This window comes from Salvelinus sp. IW2-2015, linkage group LG2 (genome assembly GCF_002910315.2).
Source record: "Salvelinus sp. IW2-2015 linkage group LG2, ASM291031v2, whole genome shotgun sequence".
NCBI lineage: Eukaryota > Metazoa > Chordata > Actinopteri > Salmoniformes > Salmonidae > Salvelinus > Salvelinus sp. IW2-2015.
In genome coordinates this window covers 39,137,137-39,162,511 of record NC_036839.1, presented here as the reverse complement: position 1 = coordinate 39,162,511, position 25,375 = coordinate 39,137,137, and the positions used below count along the sequence as shown (strand labels likewise).

The following is a 25,375-nucleotide window of genomic DNA, read 5'->3' as shown; positions in this document are numbered from 1 at the left end:
TGACTGTAACGGAGAAATATCTGACTGTAACAGAGCAACTGTCTGACTGTAGCCTGTCTGACTGTAGAGCCTGTCTGACTGTAACAGAGTAATGTCTGACAGTAGCCTGTCTGACTGTAACAGAGCAAAATTGTCTGACTGTAACCGGTCTGACTGTAAAACAGACTAATGTCTGACTGTAGCCGTTGACTGTAACCTGTCTGACTGTAACAGAGCAATGTCTGAGTGTGCCTGTCTGACTGTAACAGAGCAATCTATGACCTGTAGCCTGTCCGACTGTAACAGAAGCAATCATGACTGAAGACTGGTCTGACTGTAACAGAGAAATGTCTGACTGTAACCTGTCTGACTGTAACAGATCAATATCTGACTGTAACAGAGAATGTCTGACTGTAGCCTGTCTGACTGTAGCCTGTCTGACTGTAACAGAATAATGTCCGACTGTAACCTGTCTGACTGTAACAGAGCAATGTCTGACTGTAGCCTGTCTGACAGTAACAAGCAATGTCTGACTGTAGCCTGTCTGACTGTAACAGAGCAATGTCTGACTGTAACAGAGCAATGTCTGACTGTAACAGAAGCAATCTGACTGTAACAGAGCAATGTCTGACTGTACACAGAGCAATGTCTGAATGTAGCCTGTCTGACTGTAACAGAGCAATGTCTGAATGTAGCCTGTCTGACTGTAACAGAGATGTCTGAATGTAGCCTGTCTGACTGTAGCCTGCCTTCTGAAAGTAAGTCTCAATGTGCGGTTCCCATTCTACCTGTTCCTAGCCAGAAGACAAACACAGGAAAGAGAGATAAAGAGAAGGAGAGAGAGAGAGAGAAATAGGGAGTGGTAGGAGATCAGGGAGAGAGGAGAGAGAAATAGGGAGTGGTAGGAGATCAGAGAGAGAGGAGAGAGAAATAGGGAGTGGTAGGAAATCAGAAGAGAAGGAGAGGAAATAGGGAGTGGTAGGAGAGAGAGAGAGAGAAATAGGGAGTGGTAGAGATCAGAGAGAGAGGAGAGAGAAATAGGGAGTGGTAGGAGATCAGAGAGAGAGGAGAGAGAAATAGAGAGTGGTAGGAGATCAGGGAGAGAGGAGAGAGAAATAGGAGTGGTAGGAGAGGCAGGGAGAGAGAAATAGGAAGACGGAAGGAGGAGCAGACAGAGGGGAGAGAGAGAGAGATAGCAACACAGTGACTAGGGTCTGGTTTTAATGATAAACTCTGTTGTCATAGAGGAACTATGTCACTGCCTACGTCACTACTTTATCAGCTTGAATAAAATACTAAATAGTAGCAGCAGGATGGAGATCACAAAGGTTATTTTTGATGACTGCATTTCGTAAGTGACTGGTTTGCATCAACTACCTTAACTAAAATCACTACAAAGGTTTTGAATCGCGACGTTCTGGCATGTCTGCCTCGTGATTTGTTGGGAGAGTCCCCGGACGTAGGCAATGACATAGTTCCTCTATGCGAAAATAGTTCATCATTGAAACCAGACCCTAGTCACTGTGTTGTCATCTATCTGCTCCCTCTCCTGGGAAGGCTTGTTGTTTTGAGAGGAGGGATGAGGAACGAGGGATGAATCGGTGTCCTTGGTGACTGAGGAGGAGAGGCGAGATAATGAAGTGGACAGGAGGAGTAGAGAGAAGGAACACTTGCCCTCCGGGTTGTGGGGAAAGTGTTTATGAAGAAGAGGGGAATGAAATGCTTTACTTTTATTTAGTTTAGCTTTACATAGTGGGTGTGTGTGTGTGTGTGTGTGTGTGTGTGTGTGTGTGTGTGTGTGTGTGTGTGTTGTGTGTGTGTGTGTGTGTGTGTGTGTGTGTGTGTGTGTGTTGTGTGTGTGTGTGTGTGTTGTGTGTGTTAGACTGAATGAATGAAAGGAGACATGCTTCTTAGAGCAGAACTGAAGCTCCATCTCTACTTGCTGTTCACACGTCTCTATCTACATGTTCATCTCTCTGCTGGTTCTCACACGTCTCTATCTTACATGTCCATCTCTCTGCTGTTCTCACATCTCTATCTACATGTTTTCATCTCTCTGCTGTTCTCACACGTCTCTGCTGTTCTCACATCTCTATCTACATGTCCATCTCTCTGCTGTTCTCACACGTCTCTATCTACATGTTCATCTCTCTGCTGTTCTCACACGTCTCTATCTACATGTCATCTCTCTGCTGTTCTCACACGTCTCTATCTACATGTTCATCTCTCTGCTGTTCTCACACGTCTGTCTCTGCTGTTCTCACATCTCTATCTACATGTCCATCTATTGCTCTGTTACAGTCAGACAGGCTACAGTCAGACATGTTCAGTTTAGCAAACAAAAACAACATAGATTCCCCCAAAGGCCTGTTACTAAAAGCCTCAGGGCAACCACCAATAAGAGGATAGGAGAGAGTGTAACCTATATTACCACACACATTTGTTCCAGYCCAGCACTAACCCATCTGATTCAACTAGTGCAGAGCGGCGTAGATCAGTGCAGTAGTTATGGTGGTACTGTAGGGTGAGAGTATAAAGTAAACCATCTCTTACCCCTAGAATATCTTTGGAACAGCCGTTACGCTCACTTCCTGTGACCTGTGTGAGGACAGAGAAATGTTTTGAGAAAAGTCCTATAGATATAGAAGCATCCACTAAGTAAGGTACAGTATAACATCTACAGGGCTAAAAATATGAAGTTGTTATGGAGGTCTATACCAATGATTAATATATACACTAGATGACTGATAGGGGGTGCTGTGTTGAAGCCTCCATCTTGGCTCTCCCAAACCATCGTAAAAAATATTCTGGAAGCTATAGAAATGGATGTATTAATGTCTACATTTGTTTTTTGTCACAAATATTCTCCAYTCCGTCCATTCAGCCACAAGAGCGTTAGTGAGATCGGGCACTGATGTTGGGCGATTAGGCCTGGCTCGCAGTCGGTGTTCCAATTCATCCCAAAGATGTCCGATGGGGTTGAGGTCAGGGCTCAGGCCAGTCAAGTTCTTCCACACCGATTTCAAAAAAACATTTCTGTATGTACTTCTCTTTGTACACGGGGGCATTGTCATGCTGAAACAGGAAAGGGCCTTCCCCAAACTGCTGCCACATTGTTGGAAGCACAGAATCGTCTAGAATGTAATTGTATGCTGTAGCATTAATATTTCCCTTCACTGGAACTAAGGGGCCTAGACTGAACCATGAAAAACAGTCCCAGACCATTATTCCTCCTCCACCAAACTTTACAGTTGGCAGTAAGCATAAGGGCAGGTAGCGTTCTCCTGACATCCGCCAAACTCTGATTCGTCCGTTGGACTGCCAGATGGTGAAGCGTGATTCTTTACTCAAGAGAACGCGTTTCCACTGCTCCAGATTCCAATGGCGGTGAGCTTTACACCACTCCAGCTGACGCTTGGCATTGCGCATGCTGATTTTAGGCTTGTGTGCAGCTGCTCGGCCTTGGAAACCCATTTCATGAAGCTCCAGATGAACAGTTCTTGTGCTGACGTTGCTTCCAGAGGCAGTTTGGAACTCGGTAGTGAGTGTTRCAACAGAGGACAGCCCTATGCGCTTCAGCGGTCCCGTTCTGTGTGGTCTACCACTTCGCGGCTGAGCCATTGTTGCTTCACTTCACAATAACATCACTTACAGTTGACCGGGGCAGCTCTAGCAGGGCATATGTTTGGAGAGAGAGAGAGAGAGACACTCAGTGAGCATAGCCTTGCTATTGAGAAAGGCCGCCGCAGTCAGACCTGGCTCTCAAGAGAAGACAGGCTATGTGCTAACTCTCTAGTCCTTTTTACTGCCTCTCATATTCTGTGAGCACTGTGTTCTATGTACTCATTATCTATCTTCCAGATAATTAGGGCACAAATTGTATTAACTGACTAGTTGGAAAGGTGGCATCCTATGATGGTGCCACTTTGCAGATCACTGAGCTCTTCAGTAAGGCCATTCTACTGCCAGTGTTTGTCTATGGAGAGTGCATGGCTGTGTGCTCGGTTTTATACACCTGTGTGGCTGAAATAGCCGAATCCACTAATTTGAAGGGGTGTCCATATACTTGTGTATATATAGTGTATTACAGACACCTAATGCATACTTTTAAGTTATATTATGTGAGCTAAACATAAAAATACAAATATTGATTTTTGTAAGTTCTAATGTTAAGTTAATTTTGTCCTTGAAACATTGAATTGACAAACTGTAGAATTCCATTCATTCCTATGGAGGACTGCTCCTACTGACGAGTGCCAATATGGCCGACCGGTGGCTTCAGAGCCTCTCACTGGTGGCCAATACACAGCAATAGCAATCTAGGGTTTATATACATCATTGGTCTATACAGTGGTGGTCTTTCAGTAACCAATGAGAATGCCTTGACAAATATAGATTGCAAAACCAAACCAGAGCATGTGACCCTACATCAAAATGACTCTTGCTCATCTGTTTGGCCCAGGTACAGCTAATCTGCACACACACACACACAAACACACGTCTGCCACCACCATTTCCTGTGACAGATGCTGCATATAGAGACAGAGAGAAAAAGAACGAATGAGAGAAGAGAGAGAGACTCAGTGAGCATAGCCTTGCTATTGAGAAAGGCCGCCATAGGCAAACCTGGCTCTCTCAAGAGAAGACAGGCTATGTGCACCCTGCTCACAAAATGAGGTGGAAACTGAGCTGCACTTCATAATCTCCTGCCAAATATATGACAATATTTGAGACACATATTTCCCACAGATTACACAGATCCACAAAGAATTCAAAAACAAGCCCAATTTTGATAAACTCCCATATCTACTGGGTGAAATACCACAATGTGCCGTCACAGCAGCAAGATTTGTGACTTGTTGCCACAAGAAAAGGGCAGGAACAAACACCATTGTAAATACAACCCATATTTATTKTTAATGTATTTTCCCTTTTGTACAGCGCTACAACACCGCATATAGACATAATATGACATTTGAAATGTCTTTATTCTTTTTGAACWTTTGTGAGTGTAATGTTTACTGTTCATTTTTATTATTTATTTAACTTTGTATATTATCTACTTCACTTGCTTTGGCAATGTAAACATATGTTTCCCATGCCAATAAAGCCCTTAAATTGAATTGAGCGAGAGAAAGAAATAGAGAAGAAAGAAAAATAAAGAGAGAGAGACAGACATTTGGTAGATCGCCCCCTTTACTGCCTCCCTCTGTCCTTCTCTCTAACCCCCTTTACAGCCTCCCTCTGTCCTTCTCTCTAACCCCCTTTACAGTTCTCCACTCTGTCTCTTCTCTCTAACCCTCTTTACTGGTCCTTCCCTCTGTTTTCTCTCTTAACCCCCTTTACTGCCTCCTCTGTCCTTCTCTCTAACCCCTTACTGTGCCTCCCTCTGTTTCCTTCTCTCTAACCCCCTTTACTGCCTCCCTCTGTCCTTCTCTCTAACCCCCTTTACTGCCTCCCTCTGTCCTTCTCTCTATACCCCTTTTACTGCCTTCGCAAATACTTGGTCCCTTCTCTTCTCTAACCCCTCTTACTGCCTCCCTCTGTCTTCTCTCTAACTCCCTCCCTTTAACTAGCTCCCTTCTGTCCTTCTCTCTAACCCCCTTTAACTGCTCCCTCTGTCCTTCTCTCTAACCCCCTTTAACTGGCCTCCCCTCTGTCCTTCTCTCTTAACCCCCCTGTTTACTGCCTCCCTTTGTATCCTCTCTTTACCTCCTCACCTCTCTACTAAGCCGTCACACTCAGTCTCACCCTCTTCTCTGTCCTCCTAACATTATTCAACCTACTGCTCCCTCTGTCCTTCTCTCTAACCCCCTTTACTGCCTCTCCTCTGTCCTTCCTTCTATCCTAACAGTCCTAGCGTCAAGTTTCTCTCTACCCTTTACTGCCTCCCTCTGTCTCTCTCTAACCCCCTTTATACTCGCCTCCCTCTGTCCTGCTCTCTAACCCGCCCCCTACTGCCTCTCACCTTCTGGTCCTTATGTTTGCTCTCTAACGCCGCCACTATTACTGCCCTTTTTTGCGTTCGCCTCTGTCCTTCTCTCTAACCCCTTTACTGCTCTCCTCCTGTCCTCTTAACCCCCTTTCTCTCCGCTCTCACTTTTACCTTGGCTCTCCACCCCTTTACTGCCTCCCTCTGTCCTTCTACCTTAACCCCCTTTTATCTCTCCTCCCTCTGTCCTTTCTACTTCTAAGATCGTCCTTTACTGCTCTCACATCTGTCCTCTTCTCTCTTAACCCCTTTACTGCCTCCCCTCTGTCCTCTCTACTCCCCTTTACTGCCTCCCTCCTGTCCTCTTCTTCTCTAACCCCCCTTTACTGCCTCCCTGTCTGCTCTCTCTTAACCCCTTTACAGCCTCCTCCTCTGTCCTCTCCTCTAACCCCTCTCTTTGCACTCTCCTCTGTCCTTCTCTCTACCCCCTTACTGCCTCCTCTGCTCCTTCTCTCTTAACCCCTTCCTTTACTGTCCTCCTCCTGTCTCTCTCTAACCCCTTTACTGCCTCCCTCTGTCCTTCTCTCTAACCCCCTTACAGCCTCCCTCGTCCTTCTCTCATAACCCTTTTACTGCCTCCCTCTGTCCTTCTCTCTCTCACCCCCTCTTACTGCTGCTCCCTCTGTTTCTCTCTAACCCCCCTTTACGCCTCCCTCTGTCCTTCTCTCTAACCCCCTTTACTGCCTCCCTCTGTCCTTCTCTTCTAACCCCCTTACTGCCGTCCCTCTGTCCTTCTCTCTTAACCCCCTTTACTGCCTCCCTCTGTCCTTCTCTCTAACCCCCTTTACTGCCTCCCTCTGTCCTTCTCTAACCCCCTTTACTGCCTCCCTCTGTCCTCTCTCTAACCCCCTTTACTGCCTCCTCTGTTCCTCTCTAACCCCTTTACTGCCTCCTCTGTCCTTCTCTCTAACCCCTTTTACAGCCTCCTTCTGTCCTTCTCTCTAACCCCCTTTACTGCCTCCCTCTGTCCTTCTCTCTAACCCCCTTTACTGCCTCCCTCTGTCCTTCTCTTAACCCCTTTACTGCCTCACCTCTGTCCTTCTCTCTAACCCCCTTTACTGCCTCCCTCTGTCCTTTCTCCTCTAACCCCCTTTACTGCCTCCCTCTGTCTTCTCTCTAACCCCCTTTACAGCCTCCCTCTGTCCTTCTCTCTAACCCCTTTACCTGCCTCCCTCTGTCCTTCTCTCTAACCCCCTTTACTGCCTCCCTCTGTCCTTCTCTCTAACTCCCCCTTTACTTCTCCCTCTGTCCTTCTCTCTAACCTTTTACTCTGCTCCTCTGTCCTCCTCTCCTAACCCCCTTACTGCCTGCCTCTGTCCTCTCCTAACCCTTTACGCCTCCCTCTGTCCTCTCTAACCCCCTTTACAGCCTCCCTCGTCCTTCTCTCTAACCCACTTTACGCCTCCCTCTGTCCTTCTCTCTACCCCTTTACTGCCTCCCTCTGTCCTTCTCTCTAACCCCTTTACAGCCTCCCTCTGTCTCTCTTCCTTCGCTCTACAGGGTCCCTTTCTCTCTGACCAGTGTGACCCTCATGGATCCTCTCTTCTCTGACGAATTGAGCCTCCTACCTAGTCCCTTCCTCTAACCGCCGCTTAGCTAGCGCTCCTACTGTCTTCTCACTAACCCCTCTTTACCTGCCCCTCACGTCCTTCTCTTACCCCTTTAGCAGCCTCCTCATGTTTCTGCACTAACCCTTACTCCCCTCTGTCCTTCTCTCTAAACCCCCTGTACTGCCTCTCTTCTCTCTACCTCTGTACTGCTTCTCTCTCTCAACCCCCTTTACCTCGGCCTCCCATCTAGCTATCTTCTCCTAACCCCCTTACTCGCTCCTCTGTCTTCCTCTCGTACAACCCCCTCTTTCACACAGGCCTCCCTCTGCGTCTTCGTCTCTAAACCGTCCCTTGACAACGCCTCCTCTCTGTCTCTTCTTCTCTAACCCCTTACACCTGCCTGCCCTCTGTCTCCTTCTCTCTTAACCCCCTTTACTGTCCCTCTGTCCTTCTCTCTAACTCCCCCTTTACCAGGGCTCTCCCTCTGTCCTTTGCTCTCTCCTAACCCCTTTACTGCCTCCCTCTGTCCTTCTCTCTACCCCCTTTACTGTGGCTCCCGTCTGTCACTTCTCTCTAAACTCGCGCTCTTTACAGCCTCCCTCTGTCCTTCTCTTAACCCCTTATACTGCCTCCCTCTGTCCTTCTTCTAACCCCCTTTACCGCCTCGCGCCTCTACCCCCTTTGCCCTCTGTCCTTCTCTCTAACCCCCTAGTGCTACTGTCCTTCGCTCGAACCCCCTGTTTACTTCTCCTTCTGTCCTTCTCTCTAAAACCTCCTTTTACTGCCTCCCTCTTGTCCTTCTCTCTTAACCCTTTTCGCCTCACTTCACTGCTCTTACCCTTAGTGCTCCCTCGTCCTCTCATAACCCCCTTTACTGCCTTCCCCTCCTCTCCTAAACCCCCTTTTACTGCCTCCTCCCTCTGTCCTCTCTAACCCCCTTTACTGCCTCCCTCTGTCCTCTCTAACCCCTTTTACTGCCTCCCTCTGTCCTTCTCTCTAACCCCTTTTACAGCCTCTCATATTCTGTGGGCACTGTGTTCTATGTACTCTCTCGCTCTCTCTCTCTCTCTCTCTCTCTCTCTCTCTATGAGTAACTCCACTGTCTGACTGCGTAATCAGGGCAGCACTGGCATGAAGGTGTGATGTGTGTGTACGTGCAGCCCTGTCATCGAACACAATTCTTAAAGTGTAGCCATAGAAGACTATAAGTGTCATTTTGCATAATGCATTTCTCACATCTATTAACAGTAGCATCAGCAGCCTACGGTAATGGTGGTGCAACTCTCCAGACACACACCGTGGTCTCCAGTGCCCAAACCAACCACAACCCATCACAACACCTGCAAACAAACAGCATGCAAGCCAACTATTCTCCCACCACCTGTGACCTACAGCGCCAATAGGCCGAGGTGAAAGATTCACCAGGATCAACTTGCAGTGCAGCTTGATTTGAAAGTCTTTATAATTCTCTAACGTTTCTTTCTATATTTAGAACAGAGCATGCTTGAATCTAAACCGAAAACATAAGGTAGCGCTTGGCCTGTCAACGACGGAAATGGGTTTAACCGTCACTAACCGCAAGAGTCCTAAACTGATTTTACATCTTATCGTGACAATGCAGTCTACTGTATAAATCAATATAAAATTAACTCATTTTAATTGTTGCTTTGTATTTGCAATACCTCCTACACTAGCTATGTTGCATTAAGCATATTTTATCGTTAATTGTGTTTTCAAATTAAAGGTTGCCTAGTTAAATAAAGGTTAAATACACGTTTTTTTAAATAATAATTTGCAAATGAGAAATGAAATGCAATAACCGTCCAAACATTTTTATAAAAGTTCCAACAAATTATATTAGACTACAAAATAGTAAGTTACGCTTCAAGTTAAACAAAGAAAAGCAAAACAACGTAATGTATCTCTTCTCACCTGAGATGCGCAACGAATCAGTGAACAGACGATGGAAAGTTTTCCCGTGCTGCGGAGGACTGTAGGCATGTTTGGTCACTGGTCCTCTCCATCCGTCCATCTCACAGAAGACGCACCGTACAAGCACAAATCGGTACAAATGCCAAACATCGCCGTTCTACCACCAGAGAGCGAACAGCGTCACCAGCTCAACTGGAGAGAGTCACGGATTTGGTGTCGTCTTGGGAGTGAACGAGCGTGCGTGCGCTGTGCGTGGGCGTACCAGGGGATTCGCATGACAGAGCTCCGCGCTAAAAAACATGGCATGTCACATCGGTAATGTGTTCAGCCACGAAGTTCTAACATAGGCGAGGAGCGCTGCTATATCAGACACTGACTAGCCTGCTGACCAGGTTGACTAGCCTGCTGACCAGGTTGACTAGCCTGCTGACCAGGTTGACTAGCCTGCTGACCAGGTTGACTAGCCTGCTGACCAGGTTGCCCCTACACACCCACACCAATGACCCACACGCACAAACGGAAACAATGTCGCGCACACTCCTCCTTATGCGTTTTTGAATGGTAGCACAGCGTAGTGCACAATTTCACCATGCACTCAATGTACAATCTCTATAGAAGTGGAAGGTTTGACTTTCTGTTCAATTGTTGTTTTGCGCTCTTCGCATCCTGCCAGTAAATGCATGTGTAATCATTAGCGCTAATGCACTCTGCTGGAGTCGGTGTCTGCGGCACTGAGAGGCGGCACGGCGGGTCTGTGTTGTGTGGACTTTGTGTTGTTCTAGTGAAATATGACTCATGTTCGTGCCCCAGATCCCGCTGGCAGAGAAAGAGAGAGAGAGGGATGGGTGAGGGATGGGTGGAGAGAGAGGGAGAGGTGGACAGAGGTGAAAGGAGGATCGGGTTTAAGTGGAGATTAACAACAGCGGAGACCAAATAGATTTAAAGCAACCCTGAACAAGGAAGGTGACGCAAATCCCCAGGACCGCCCTATTGCTCCTCTGAGACAGAGAGAAACATGGGAAATGTGGTCGTTTTTCATAAGTTTTATCTGCAAGGAGAAGTGGAGGGAATACACAAATAATAAGGGAGCCATAATAAGGATGCGTGCATTTATTTAAGTGGTAATCACATGAATAAAGTTGACTCGGAACTGACAGGCAAAAAAAACGTCAAAAAAGGAGATGCGAATCGTTCATTACGTCATCATTATTTTGGCCTTATATTTGTCTCTGCAGCCTAAACTAGTCAGTATGCGGCTATCTGGGAGATAAAGCGCTTGACTAACTCAGCAGCTTTATTAAAAGGTGAAATAATATCAATTTTCTCAATTGTGTCCAAATGTATTTATTGTATGAATGAAAAACACACGAATCTGTCCTAAATGCGTGGTGTGTGTTTGGGGAAAGCTACTGACCTGTGTTGAGTGTAAAGTCTTTAAATATAAGGTCAGGTATTGTTTACCGTAACACAACAATATGGATCTTGAAAAGGAATTTATGTTCTTCAGTGGATGTAGGCCATGTCCGGGGTGTTAATTAAAATCTTTCCCACTCCAATGTCCACCCTGTTAGGCTAAATTATAGAAAAATTAACATTTCAAAACGTTAATGTTTGATAGAGGAGTTAAAATCAAGTGTTCACAATTATGCTAGTTCAATTTTGCTTACTCATAGAGTGATGGCTAATTTGGGCTACAAATTTCTACCCTGTTAGGATTATGAACCAAAAATAAGTGCCTGAGCTTGACCTATATGTTTTTCTGAAAGTCAAACATGTCCTTTTCTGATAGAATACAAAATATATATATTGTAGCGTTTTTAGCACCGGGTTCTTTGTAAGCAGAGTTTAAACATACAAACACACAACCCCAGTCCAAGTGAAGGGTTAAACTGGTTTACTACTAGCAGGCTTTGGCAACAAAGTTCATAAAAACTCAGCAAAAAAAAAACATCCTCACTGTCAACTGCGTTTATTTTCAGCAAACTTAACATGTAAATATTTGTATGAACATAACAGGATTCAACAACTGAGACATAAACTGAACAAGTTCCACAGACATATGACTAACAGAAATGGAATAATGTGTCCCTGAACGAAGGGGGGGTCAAAATCAAAAGTAACAGTCAGTATCTGGTGTGGCCACCAGCTGCATTAAGTACTGCAGTGCATCTCCTCCTCATTGACTGCACCAGATTTGCCAGTTCTTGCTGTGAGATGTTAACCCACTCTTCCACCAAGGCACCTGCAAGTTCCCAGACATTTCTGGGGGGAATGGCCCTAGCCCTCACCCTCCAATCCAACAGGTCCCAGACGTGCTCAATGGGATTGAGATCCGGGCTCTTCGCTTGCCGGTGATGTCTGGTGAGGACCTGCCTTACAACAGGCCTACAAGCCCTCAGTCCAGCCTCTCTCAGCCTATTGCGAACAGTCTGAGGACTGATGGAGGGATTGTGCGTTCCTGGTGTAACTCGAACAGTTGTTGTTGCCATCCTGTACCTGTCCCGCCGGTGTGATGTTCGGATGTACCGATCCTGTGCAGGTGTTGTTACACGTGGTCTGTCACTGCGAGGACGATCAGCTGTCCGTCCTGTCTCCCTGTAGCTCTGTCTTAGGCGTCTCACAGTACGGACATTGCAATCTATTGCCCTGGCCACATCGGCAGTCCTCGTGCCTCCTTGCAGTATGCCTAAGGTACGTTCACGCAGATGAGCAGGGACCCTGGGCATATTTTTTTTGGTGTTTTTACAGAGTCAGTAGAAAGGCCTCTTTAGTGTCTTAAGTTTTCAGAACTGTGACCTTAATTGCCTAATGTCTAAGCTGTTAGTGTCTTAACGACCGTTCCACAGGTGCATGTTCATTAATTGTTTATGGTTTATTGAACAAGCATGGGAAACAGTGTTTAAACCCTTTGCAATGAAGATCTGTGAAGTTATTTGGATTTTTACTTATTATCTTTGAAAGACAGGGGCTTGAAAAAGGGACGTGTCTTTTTTTTCTGAGTTCACAATACCCAAAACAAACAAACTTCATCACCAGTGGAAGGTAGTCCAAGGTTAGGTCTTTGGGTTAGATCCTTGTTGAAATCATCATTTTCTTTAAAACTTCATTCTCCACCGTATGCTCTGTCTCTCCAATAACCTCCTACTCCTTCACCTGCCCAAGATAAAAAATAAAAGAAAGACAAAGAAAGAAAACCCAGGGCACGGTTAAGTAGAGGAACTGATGGGTTTCACCTGTCTGCAGTTTGGCTCTGATTACAACTGGAGACAGGTGTGGCTGTTTAACTGCAGTCTAGAAGTTTCCCCTGAGCTGTCCGTGGTCCTGCCTCTGGAGAATACTTCCCATTGCTGTCATTGGTCCTAGCAGCCAAAAAACAAAGAAACCTGGCAGGCACATACCCTGTGGTCAGAGAGGTCGAAGAAAACATGGCATGCATACGAGACATAGCATCAGCATTACCATGTTTAGAACCCGAACGGTGGACGATCCGATAGTGGAAAGGCTGCAGGCTGAGGAACCACAGGGTGATCCTGGTGTTAGTGTCCTTATCCTGGTTCATCCAGGGCAAGGGGAGCGTGAAATGTCATCAATACAAACTTGCAGCCCAGAACATAATATTTCAAGGACCATTTGATTGCCAAACACTCTTCTCCCATTGTTGCATACTTAGTTTCACGGGAATCAACTTACAGCGCAAGATGTTCCAGTCCATTAAATTCCTGCGAGAGTACAGCTCTAATTCCAGCGTCGGATGCATCTGTCTGTACAATCAGAGGCTTCGAGAAATCCAGCAAATACAAGGACATTTTCAGTTTCTGAAATGCCTCCTCGGCCGCAGGGTTCCACTGTACCATGGCAGGTTTGGCCTTCCGGGTCAGGTCACACAGGGGTCCTGAAATGATTGCATAATCCTGGATGAAATGTCTGTAATAACCGGTTATTCCCAGGAAAGCCTGTACCTGTTTCTTGTTCACTGGTCGAGGCCAATCCTGGATTGCAGCGACCTTCTGCTCTTGTGGTTTGATCAACCCTCGCCTTATGGAATAGCCCAGATACTTTTCTTCACTTCCCCCAGCGTGCATTTCTTTGGGTTGGCCGTGAGTCCTGCTTGCCGAAAGGCGCTGGTGACTGCTGTTAATCCGATKAGGTGCTCCTCCCATGTGTGGCGGTGGATTATCACATCGTCCAGTTAGGCTGAAGCATAGGATTGATGTGGTCGCAGAATGTGGTCCATCAGCCTTTGAAACATGGTGGGGGCTCCATGAAGTCAAAAGGGCAGCAGCACATATTGGAGCAGGCCGTCTGGAATGGAGATTGCCGTCTTCTCACGAGCTAAATGGGTCAGAGGAACCAGCCAACACCCCTTGGTTAGGTCAAGTGTACTGATGAACCAGACATTTCCCAGTCTTTCTATCACCTCATCTATTCTCGGCATGGTATAAGCATCAAATTCCGAAATGGCAAAGAGAAACGACAATCCATAATTACTTTATTAAGACATGAAGGTCAGTCAATCCAGAACATTTCAAGAATTTAGACATTTTCTTGAAGTGCAGTCGCAAAAACCCTCAAGCGCTTCTCACGTTCTGACCTAAGTTCTTTTGTATTTTCTTTGTTTTAGTATGGTCAGGGCGTGAGTTGGGTGGGTTATCTATGTTTTGTGTTTCTATGTTGGGTTTTTCGTTTGGCCTGATATGGTTCTCAATCAGAGGCAGGTGTTAGTCATTGTCTCTGATTGGGAACCATATTTAGGTAGSCTGTTTTCTGTTGTGTTTTGTGGGTGGTTGTCTTCCGTGTTTGTGTGTTCCACACGGAACTGTTTCGGTTTTCTATTCTATTCACTTTGTTATTTTTGTATTGTTGTCGTGTTCAGTATTATTAAATATAATGGACACTTACCACGCAGCACATTGGTCCGACCTTTCTTACTCCTCGTCAGATGAGGAGGACGAATTCCGTTACAGCGCTATGATGAAACTGGCTCTCATGAGGACCGCCACAGGAAAGGAAGACCCAGAGTTACCTCTGCTGCAGAGGATAAGTTCATTAGAGTTATCAGCCTCAGAAATTGCAGCCCAAATAAATGCTTCACAGAGTTCAAGTAACAGACACATCTCAACATCAACTGTTCAGAGGAGACCGTGTGAATCAGGCCTTCATGGTTGAATTGCTGCAAAGAAACCACTACTAAAGGACACCAATAAGAAGAAGAGACTTGCTTGGGCCAAGAAACACGAGCAATGGACATTAGACCAGTGAAGTTTTTTTTGTTTGTTCTGAGGAGTCCAAATTTGAGATTTTTTGTTCCAAACGCCGTGTCTTTGTGAGACGCAGAGTAGGTGAACGGATGATCTCCGCATGTGTGGCTCCCCCTGGGAAGCATGGAAGAGGAGGTGTGATGGTGTGGGGGTGCTTTGCTGGTGACACTGTCTGTGATTTATTTAGAATTCAAGGCACACTTAACCAGCATGGCTAACACAGCATTCTGCAGCGACACTACACTACTACACTATCCCATCTGGTTTGCACTTAGTGGGACTATCATTTGTTATTCAATAGGACAATGACCCAACATACCTCCAGACTCTGTAAGGGCTATTTGACCAAGAAGGAGAGTGATGGAGTGCTGCATCAGATGACCTGGTCTCCACAATCACCCAACCTCAACCCAATTGAGATGGTATGGGATGAGTTGGACTGCAGAGTGAAGGAAAAGTAGCCAACAAGTGCTCAGCATATGTGGGAACTCCTTGAAGACTGTTGGAAAAGCATTCCAGGTAAAGCTGGTTGAGAGAATGCCAAGCGTGTTCAACGCTGTCATCAAGGAAAAGGGTGGCTACTTTGAAGAATCTCAAATAAATAAAAATATATTTTGACATGATTCCATATGTGTTATTTCATAGTTTTAAAGTCTTCACTATTATTCTACAATGTAGAAAATAGTCAAAATAAAGAAAAACGCTTGAATGAGTAGGTGTGTCCACACTTTTGACTGGTAGTGTGTATATATATATTATATACACTGCTCAAAAAATAAAGGGAACACTTAAACACACAAATGTAACTCCAAGTCAATCACACTTCTGTGAAATCAAACTGTCCACTTAGGAAGCAACACTGATTGACAATAAATTTAACATGCTGTTGTGCAAATGGAATAGACAACAGGTGGAAATTATAGGCAATTAGCAAGACACCCCCAATAAAGGAGTGGTTCTGCAGGTGGTGACCACAGATCACTTCTCAGTTCCTATGCTTCCTGGCTGATGTTTTGGTCACTTTTGAATGCTGGCGGTGCTTTCACTCTAGTGGTAGCATGAGACGGCTCTACAACCCACACATGGCTCAGGTAGTGCAGTCCATCCAGCAGGATGGCTCATGCAATGAGCGTGTGGCAAGAGGTTTGCTGTGTCTGCTAGCGTAGTGTCCAGAGCATGGAGGCGCTACCAGGAGACAGGTCAGTACATCAGGAGACGTGGAGGAGGCCGTAGGAGGGACAACCACCAGCAAGCAGACGACTCGCTAGCCTGACTGGCCGCGTGCAGGAGGCAGGAGGAGCACTGCAAAGCCTGCAAATGACCTCACAGCAGGCCACAAATGTGCATGTGTCTGCTCAAACGTCAGAAACAGATCATGAGGGTGGTATGAGGGCCGACGTCCACAGGTGGGGGTTGGCTTACAGCCCAACACCGTGCAGGACGTTTGGCATTTGCCAGAGACACCAAGATTGGCAAATTCGCCACTGGCGCCCTGTGCTCACAGATGAAAGCAGGTTCACACTGAGCACATGTGACAGACGTGACAGAGTCTGGAGACGCCGTGGAGAACGTTCTGCTGCCTGCAACATCCTCCAGCATGACCGGTTTGGCGGTGGGTCAGTCATGGTGTGGGGTGGCATTTCTTTGCTGGGCCGCACAGCCCTCCATGTGCTCGCCAGAGGTAGCCTGACTGCCATTAGGTACCGAGTGAGATCCTCAGACCCCTTGTGAGACCATATGCTGGTGCGGTTGGCCCTGGGTTCCTCCTAATGCAAGACAATGCTAGACCTCATGTGGCTGGAGTGTCAGCAGTTCTGCAAGAGGAAGGCATTGATGCTATGGACTGGCCGCCCGTTCCCCAGACCTGAATCCAATTGAGCACATCTGGACATCATGTCTCGCTCCATCCACCAACACCACGTTGCACCACAGACTGTCCAGGAGTTGGCGGATGCTTTAGTCCAGGTCTGGGAGGAGATCCCTCAGGAGACCCCGCCACCTCATCAGGAGCATGCCCAGGCGTTGTAGGGAGGTCATACAGGCACGTGGAGGCCACACACACTACTGATCCTCATTTTGACTTGTTTTAAGGACATTACATCAAAGTTGGATCAGCCTGTAGTGTGGTTTCCACTTTTGAGTGTGACTCCAAATCCAGACCTCCATGGGTTGATAATTGATTTCCATTGATAATTTTTGTGTGATTTTGTTGTCAGCACATTCAACTATGTAAAGAAAAAAGTATTTAATAAGAATATTTCATTCATTCAGATCTAGATGTGTTATTTTAGTGTTCCCTTTATTTTTTTGAGCAGTGTATATATATCACTTTGTTTTTCAAAGAGTTATGTTACAGATGCCCCCTGACTAAGGCAGTGGTGAGACCGAGGAAAGGGGGGGAGGAAAAATGCAAGAGTTGGAGAGGAGTGTGAAGGGGGAGTAGAATAAGTAATCTGAGACCTAGAGAAAGCTGTATAAGAGATGGACAGAATGAACGAGAGGGCAAAGACAGAAAAAGCATCCCTCTATTCAGAGCGATGAAGAAACTGGTGCCTACTGAGGAAACCTGGTGGGAAAAACAGAGGCTTGGAGGGCAGGGACAGAAAGCTGCCCTCCAGGAGATCATTCAGAGTACTGGTGGTTAAAAAATGTCCAGACCGAGAAAGCCTGGCGAAAGGACCAGGAAGACTGGACCAAGGCCAAGGCCAGATTATCAGGCCAGATGGAGATGATGGAGATTGTTTTGGAGTTGAAGAGAAAATGGACGGGCCAAACCGATGCGACACTTGGAAGCGGAGATGGCCCAGAAGAAAAATCTACAGGAAACAGAGGCACAGGTAGGTCATTAAAATTTGATTTTGTTTTGGTAATGAGTAGCCTAAAACGAATCATTCTATGTAGAGGCTGAGAAGTGAAAACACTGTGTCCCTTTTCCAGGTGTACAGAAACAGTGGCTAGCCACACTGGAATAAGAGGCTACTGGAAGAATATTTCAAAAAGAGGAGAGAGAAGAAAAGGAAGGGATTAAAGAAGAGAGGAGTCAGGAGGGATTTAAAGAAGAGAGGAGTCAGAGGGGATTAAAAGAAGAGAGAGTCAGGAGGATTAAAGAAGAGAGGATCAAGAGGGATTAAAGAAGAGAGGAGTCAGGATGGATTAAAGAAGAGAGGAGTCAAGAGGGATTAAGAAGCAGAGGAGTCAGGAGGGATTAAAGAAGAGAGGAGTCAGGAGGGATTATAGAACAGAGGAGTCAGGAGGGATTAAAGAAGAGAGGAGTCAGGAGGGATTATAGAACAGAGGAGTCAGAGGGATTAAAGAAGAGAGGAGTCGGAGGGATAAAGAAGAGAGGAGTCAGGAGGATTAAAGAAGAGAGGAGTCAGGAGGGATTAAAGAAGAGGGGTCAGGAGAGATTAAAGAAGAGGAGTCAGGAGGGATTAAAGAAGAGAGGAGTCAGGAGGGATTAAAGAAGAGGTCAGAGGGATTAAGAAAGAGTGGAGTTGGGAGGGATTAAAAAGAGTGGAGTAGGAGGGATAAAGAAGAGAGGAGTCAGGAGGGATTAAAGAAGAGGGGTCAGGAGGATTAAAGAGAGAGGAGTCAGAGGGATTAAGAAGAGAGGAGTCAGGAGGGATTAAAGAAGAGGAGTCAGGAGGGATTAAAGAAGAGAGGAGTCAGGAGGGATTAAAGAAGACAGGAGTCAGGAGTAGAATGAAGAGAGGAGTCAGGAGGAATTAGAAGAAGAAGAGGAGTCAGGGGATTAAAAGAGAGGGGTCAGGAGGGATTAAAGAAGAGGGTTCAGGGAGGATTAAAGAAGAGAGGAGTCAGGAGGGTTAAAGAAGAGAGGAGTCAGGAGGATTAAAGAAGAGAGGGAAAGTCAGGAGGGATTAAAGGAAGAAGAGAAGGTCAGGAAGAGGGAAGATGAGGGAAGATAGAATTGAGGAGGAGTCAGGAGGGATTAAAGAAGAAGAGAGTTCAGGAGGGATTAAAAGAAGAGAGGAGTCAGGAGGGATTCAGAGGGATTAAAGAGAGGAGTCAGGAGGGATTAAGAAGAAGAGGAGTCAGGAGGGATTAAAGAAGAGAGGAGTCAGAGAGGACTTAAAGAGAAGAGGGAGTCAGGAAGAGGGGATTTAAAGAAGGAGGAGTCAGGAGGGATTCAAGAAGAGAGGAGGTCAGGAGGAATTAAAGAAAGAGAGGAGTCAGGAGGATTAAGAAGAGAGAGAGGGGGTCAGGAGGGATTAAAAGAAGAAGAGGAGTCAGGAGGGATTAAAAGAAGAGGAGTCAGGAGGGAGAGAAATTAGAAAGAGGAGTAGAGGTAGGATTCAAGAAGAGAGGATCAGAGGGATTAAAGAAAGAGGAGTCAGGAGGGTTAAAAGAAGAGAGGGGTCAGGAGGGATTAAAGAAGAGAGGAGTCAGGAGGGATTAGAAAGAGGAGTCAGGAGGGATTAAAGAAAAGAGGAGTGGAGGGATTAAAGAAGAGGGGAGTCAGGAGGGATTCAAGAAAAGAGGAAGTCAGGAGGGATTAAAGAAGAAGGAGTCAGGCAGGGATTAAAGAAAAGAGGAGTCAGGAGGGATTAAAGAAAAGAGGAGTCAGGAGGGATTAAAGAAAAGAGGAGTCAGGAGGGATTAAAGAAAAGAGGAGTCAAGAGGGATTATACACATCCATGATTAGAGGTGCACTGCAGAAAATTGTTTAATTGGGATTTTAAATTTTATTTTGTTTATGAGTGAATGAATATAAGTAATATAATTAAAAAAATCCCCATCAAAATCTGTCAATTTACACTAGAGATATCTGCTTTGCGTGGGCTGTGTCTCAATCCACCTCATCCGCCTATGTCGGCCTTCCGCATCTGTGGTGGAAGGTGGCTGAGCTACAGCACTGTTTGTCAGACCATGAGACATCCTTAAAATCAGTCTTCTCACAAAGACGTGTGTACCGTCCGAACCGTTTGGGCTACAAAGTAATGTATAGTTCTCATGAATGCGATGGCACTCTCTGTTTTGCTGTAGGACCCCCACAGGTGTCACAGGACTCATCTGAAGGTAACCGATACCCGTTTTAAAAAATGAATGGGAGTATGGAGGTAGTTTTGTGCCTAACCAAAAAAAGGAGTTAAATATGTGTAAAAAAATATGTAAAGACACGACAACATATATATATATATCTTTTCTGAGCATTCTTATATCTCCTAGATATAGGACAGACACTTCGAAACCTTGTTCCTTATGATTATTTTTCTTACTGGTGCCGTACATTATCATGCTGAAACATGAGGTGATGGTGGAGGATGAATGGCACAACAATGGGCCTCAGAATCTCGTCACAGTGTCTCTGTGCATTTAAATTGCCATCAATAAAATGCAATTGTGTTCGTTGTCTGTAGTGTTATGCCTGGTGTCAATGTAAATAGTCCAGGTGGCCATTTGACTAATTGTTCAGCAGTCTTATTGCTTGGGGTAGAAGCTGTTATGGAGCCTTTTGCACCTACACTTGGCACTCCGGTACCGCTTGCCGTGCGATAGCAAAGAGAACAATGTATGACTTGGGTGACTGGAGTCTGACAATTTTTTGAGCCTTCCTTGGACACCGCCTAGTTTATACAGCGGCATGTGAAGGTATTCACCCCCCTTGGCATTTTMCCTATTTTGTTGCCAGTCTCAAATCTCTGGAAGACTAACACAGGTTTCCATCAAGAATTTCCCTGTATTTAGCGCCATCCATAATTTCTTAAATTCTGACCAGTTTCCCAGTCCCTGCCGATGAAAAACATTGGCTGGGACTGGAAAACATGGTGTTCTCGGGGTGATGAGAGGTGTTAGGTTTGCGCCAAGACAGAGTTTTCCTTGATGGACAAAAAGCTACATTTTAGTCTCATCTAACCAGAGTACCTTCTTCCATATGTTTGGGGAGTCTCCCACATTCCTTTTGACGGACACCAAATGTGTTTAAATATTTTTCTCTTTAAGCAATTACTTTTTTCTGGCCACTCTTGCGTAAAGCCCAGCTCTGTGGAGTGTACGGCTTAAAGTGGTCATATGGACAGATACTCCAATCTCCGCTGTGGAGCTTTGCAGCTCCTTCGGGGTTATCTTTGGTCTCTTTGTTGCCTCTCTGATTAATGCTCTCCTTGCCTGGTCCGTGAGTTTTGGTGGGCGGCCCTCTCTTGGCAGGTTTGTTGTGATGCCATATTCTTTCCATTTTTTAATAATGGATTTAATGGTGCTCCGTGGGATGTTCAAAGTTTAAGATTTTTTTATAACCCAACCCTGATCTGTACTTATCCACAACGTTGTCCCTGACCTGTTTGGAGAGCTCCTTGCTCTTCATGGTGCCGCTTGCTTGGTGGTGTCCCTTGCTTAGTGGTGTTGCAGACTCTGGGGCCTTTCAGAACAGGTGTATATATACTGAGATCATGTGACACTTAGATTGCACACAGGTGGACTTTATTTAATTAACTAATTATGTGACTTCTGAAGGTAATTGGTTGCACCAGATCTTATTTAGGGGCTTCATAACAAAGGGGGTGAATACATATGCACACACCACTTTTCCGTTTTTTCTTTGTTGAATTATTTGAAACAAGTAATTTTTTTCATTTCACTTCACCAATTTGGACTATTTTGTTACATTAAATCCAAATAAAAATCCATTTAAATTACAGGTTGTAACGCAACAAAATAGGAAAAATGCCAAGGGGGATGAATACTTTTGCAAGGCACTATAGGTCCTAGATGGCAGGAAGCTTGGCTAAATGCACTGGGCCGAATGCACCTCTCTCTCCCCTCTGTAGAGCCTTACGGTCAGATGCCGAGCATTCGCCATACCAGGCCGTGAATGAACCGGTCAGGATGCTCTTGTTGGTGCAGCTGTAGAACTTTTTGAGGATCTGGGGACCCATGCCAAATCTTTAAAGTCTCCTGAGGGGGAAAAGGTGTTGTCTTGCACTCTTCACGACTGTCTTGGTATTTTTGGACCATGATAGTTTGTTGGTGATGTGGACACCAAGGACCTTGAAACTCTGGACCCGCTCCACTACAGCCCCGTCGATGTTAATAGGGGCCTGTTCGGCCCGCCTTTTCCTGTAGTCCACGATCAGCTCCTTTGTCTTGCTCACATTGAGGGAAAGGTCGTTGTCCTGGCACCACACTGCCAGGTCTCTGACCACCTCCCTATAGGCTGTCTCGTCATTGTCGTTGATCAGGCCTAAAATCAAATCATATRAAATGTATTTATATAGCCCTTCGTACATCAGCTGATATCTCAAAGTGCTGTACAGAAACCCAGCCTAAAACCCCAAACAGCAAGCAATGCAGGTGTAGAAGCACGGTGGCTAGGAAAAACTCCATAGAAAGGCCAAAACCTAGGAAGAAACCTAGAGAGGAACCAGGCTATGAGGGGTGGCCAGTCCTCTTCTGGCTGTGCCGGGTGGAAGATATATTAACAGAACATGGCCAAGATGTTCAAATGTTCATTAATGACCAGCATGGTCAAATAATAATAATCACAGTAGTTGTCGAGGGTGCAGCAAGTCAGCACCTCAGGAGTAAATGTCAGTTGGCTTTTCATAGCCGATCATTAAGAGTATCTCTACCGCCCCCTGCTGTCTCTAGAGAGTTGAACAGCAGTCTGGGACGGTAGCACGTCCGGTGAACAGGTCAGGGTTCCATAGCCGCAGGCAGAACAGTTGAAACTGGGGCAGCAGCACGGCCAGGTGGACTGGGGACAGCAAGGAGTCATCATGCCAGGTAGTCCTGAGGCATGGTCCTAGGGCTCAGGTCCTCCGAGAGAGAGAAAGAAAGAGAGAATTAGAGAGAGCATACTTAAATTCACACAGGACATCGGATAAGACAGGAGAAGTACTCCAGCCTACCACTGTATCGTCAGCAAACTTAATGATGTTGTTGGAGTTGTGCTTGGTCACGCAGTCGTGGGTGAACAGGGAGTACAGGAGAGAAGCACACACTCCTGAGGGGCCCCGGTGTTGAGGATCAGTGTGGCAGATGTGCTGTTGCCTACACTCACCACCTGGGGACGGCCCGTCAGGAAGTCCAGGATCCAGTTGCAAAGGGAGGTGATTAGTCCCAGGGTCCTTTGCTTAGTATTGAGCTTTGTGGGCACTATGGTGTTGAACGCTGAGCTGTAGTCAATTAACAGCATTCTCACATAGGTGTTCCTTTTGTCCAGGTGGGAAAGTGTAGTACAGAGTGCGATTGAGATGGCGCCATCTGTAGATCTGTTGGGGCGGTATGCGAATTGGAGTGGGTCTAGGGTTTCCGGGATGATGGTGTTGATGTGAGTCATGACCAGCCTTTAAAAAGCACTTCATGGTTACAGACGTGAGTGCTACGGGTCAGTAGTCATTTAGGCAGGTTACCTTCGCATTCTTGGGCACTAGGACTATGGTGGTCTGTTTGAAACATGTAGGTGTTACAGACTCGGTCAGGGAGAGATTGAAAATGTCAGTGAAGACACTTGCCAGTTGGTCGAGCATACTCTGAGCACACTTCCTGGTAATCCGTCTGGCCACACGGCCTTGTGAATGTTGACCTGTTTAAAGGTCTTCCTCACATCTGCTACGGAAAGCGTCATCACACAGTCCTCTGGAACAGCTGATGCTCTCATGCGYGCGTCAGTGTTGCTTGCCTCGAAGAGAGCATAAAAGGTATTTAGCTCTTCTCGTAGATTCGTGTGGGTCTGGGCAGCTCACGGCTGGGTTTCCCTTTGTAGTCCGTAACAGTTTGCATGCCCTGCCACCTCCGACGAGCTTCAGAGCCGGTGTAGTAGGATTCAATCTTAGCCCTGTATTGACTCTTTGCCTGTTTGATAGTTCGTCTGAAGGCATAGTGGGATTTCTTATAAGCGTCCAGATAAGTGTCCCGCTCCTTGAAAGGGGCAGCTCTAGCCTTTAGCTTAGTGCGGCTGTTGCCTGTAATCCATGGCTTCTGGTTGGGATATGTACGCACGGTCGGCTGTAGGGACGACGTCGTTGATGCACTTATTGATGAAGCCAGTGACTAAGGTGGTATACTCCTCTATGCCATTGGATGAATCCCGGAACATATTCAAGTCTGTGCTAGAAAAACAGTCCTGTAGYGTAGGCCTCTGACCATTTCTGTATTGAGCGAGTCACTGGTACTTCCTGCTTTAGTTTTTGCTTGTAAGCAGGAATCAGGAGGATATAATTATGGTCAGATTTGCCAAATGGAGGGCGAGGGAGAGCTTTGTATGTGTATCTGTGTGTGGAGTAAAGGTGGTGTAGAGGTTTTTTTCCTCTGGTTGCACATGTGACATGCTGGTAGAAATTAGGTAAAATGGACTTAAGTTTGCCTGCATTAAAGTCCCCGGGCCACTAGCAGGCCGCTTCTAGATGAGCATTTTCATGTTTGCTTATGGCCTTATTCAGCTCGTTGAGTGCAGTCTTAGTGCCAGCATTGGTTTGCGGTGGTAAGTAGATGGCTATGAATAATATAGATGAAACCTCTCTTGGTAGATAGTGTGGTCTACAGCTTATCATGAGGTACTCTACATCAGGCGAGTAATACATCGAGACTTCTTTAATATTAGACATCGCGCACCAGCTGTTATTGACAAATAGACACACACCCCCACCACCGTCTTACCAGACGTAGCTGTTCTGTCCTGCCGACGCACAGAGAACCCAGCCAGCTGTACATTATTTGTGGCATCGTTAAGCCATGACTCAGTGAAACATAAGTTATTACAATTGTTTATGTCCCATTGGTAGGATAGTCTCCAACAGAGATCATCCAATTTATTCTCCAGTGATTGCACTTTGGCCAATAAAACGGTTGGTAGAAGCGGGTTACCCACTCACCGATAAATTCTCACAAGGCACCCGATCTCCGCCCCCTGTATTTCCTACTTTCTTCACAAGAATGACTGGGATTTSATCCTGGTCTCGGAGAAACAGTATATCCTTCGCGTCGGACTCATTAAAGAAAAAATCTTTGTCCTGTTCAAGTTGAGTAATCACTGTTCTGATATCCAGAAGCTATTTTCTGTCATAAGAGACGGTAGCAGCAACTTTATGTTCAAAATGAGTTGGTGCCATTATATGAATGAATTCATCAGCTGTCCGGGTGGCTGGTCAGACAATCCAGATGTGGAGGTCCTGGGCTGGCGTGGTTACACGTAGTCGGTTGGATGTACTGCCAAATTCTCTAAGCCTCGGCTTATTGTAGAGAAATAAACATTATATTCTCTGGCAACAGCTCTGGTGCACGTTCCTGCAGTCAGCGTGCCAATTGCACGCTCCCTCAAAACTTGAGACATCTGTGGCATTTTGTTGTGTGACAAAACTGCACATTTTAGAGTGGCCTTTTATTGTCCCCAGCGCAAGGTGCACCTGTGTAATGATCATGCTGTTTAATCATCTTCTTGACATGCCACACCTGTCAGGTGGATGGATTATCTTGGCAAAGGAGAAATGCTCACTAACAGGGATGTAAACAAATTTGTGCACAACATTTTAGAGAAATACATTTTTTTGTGTGTATGGAACATTTCTGAGATCTTTATTTCAGCTCATGAAACATGGGACCAACACTTTACATGTTAGATTTATATTTTTGTTCAGTATATTTGCTTAAAACTCACAGGCCACTGATAGCCAATTGAGTAGTAGTTTAAGGTTTCTCCTCTGGAGAGG

General features: G+C 45.9%; 1 protein-coding gene across 1 annotated transcript in view; it reads right to left on the bottom strand.

Annotated features, from left to right (window-relative positions):
* The window catches only part of LOC111971807 (AF4/FMR2 family member 3), a 38,032-nt gene extending 28,200 nt beyond the window's left edge, over positions 1–9,832 (bottom strand). The window contains exons 1-2 of the mRNA XM_023998620.2: positions 9,454–9,832; positions 2,533–2,577 (exon numbers count right to left, since the gene is read on the bottom strand). Of these exons, the coding sequence (XP_023854388.2) occupies positions 2,533–2,577; positions 9,454–9,522 (114 nt within the window). The 5' untranslated portion in view covers positions 9,523–9,832. The remainder of the gene's footprint in view (positions 1–2,532; positions 2,578–9,453) is intronic.
* Positions 9,833–25,375: the final 15,543 nt, after the last annotated feature.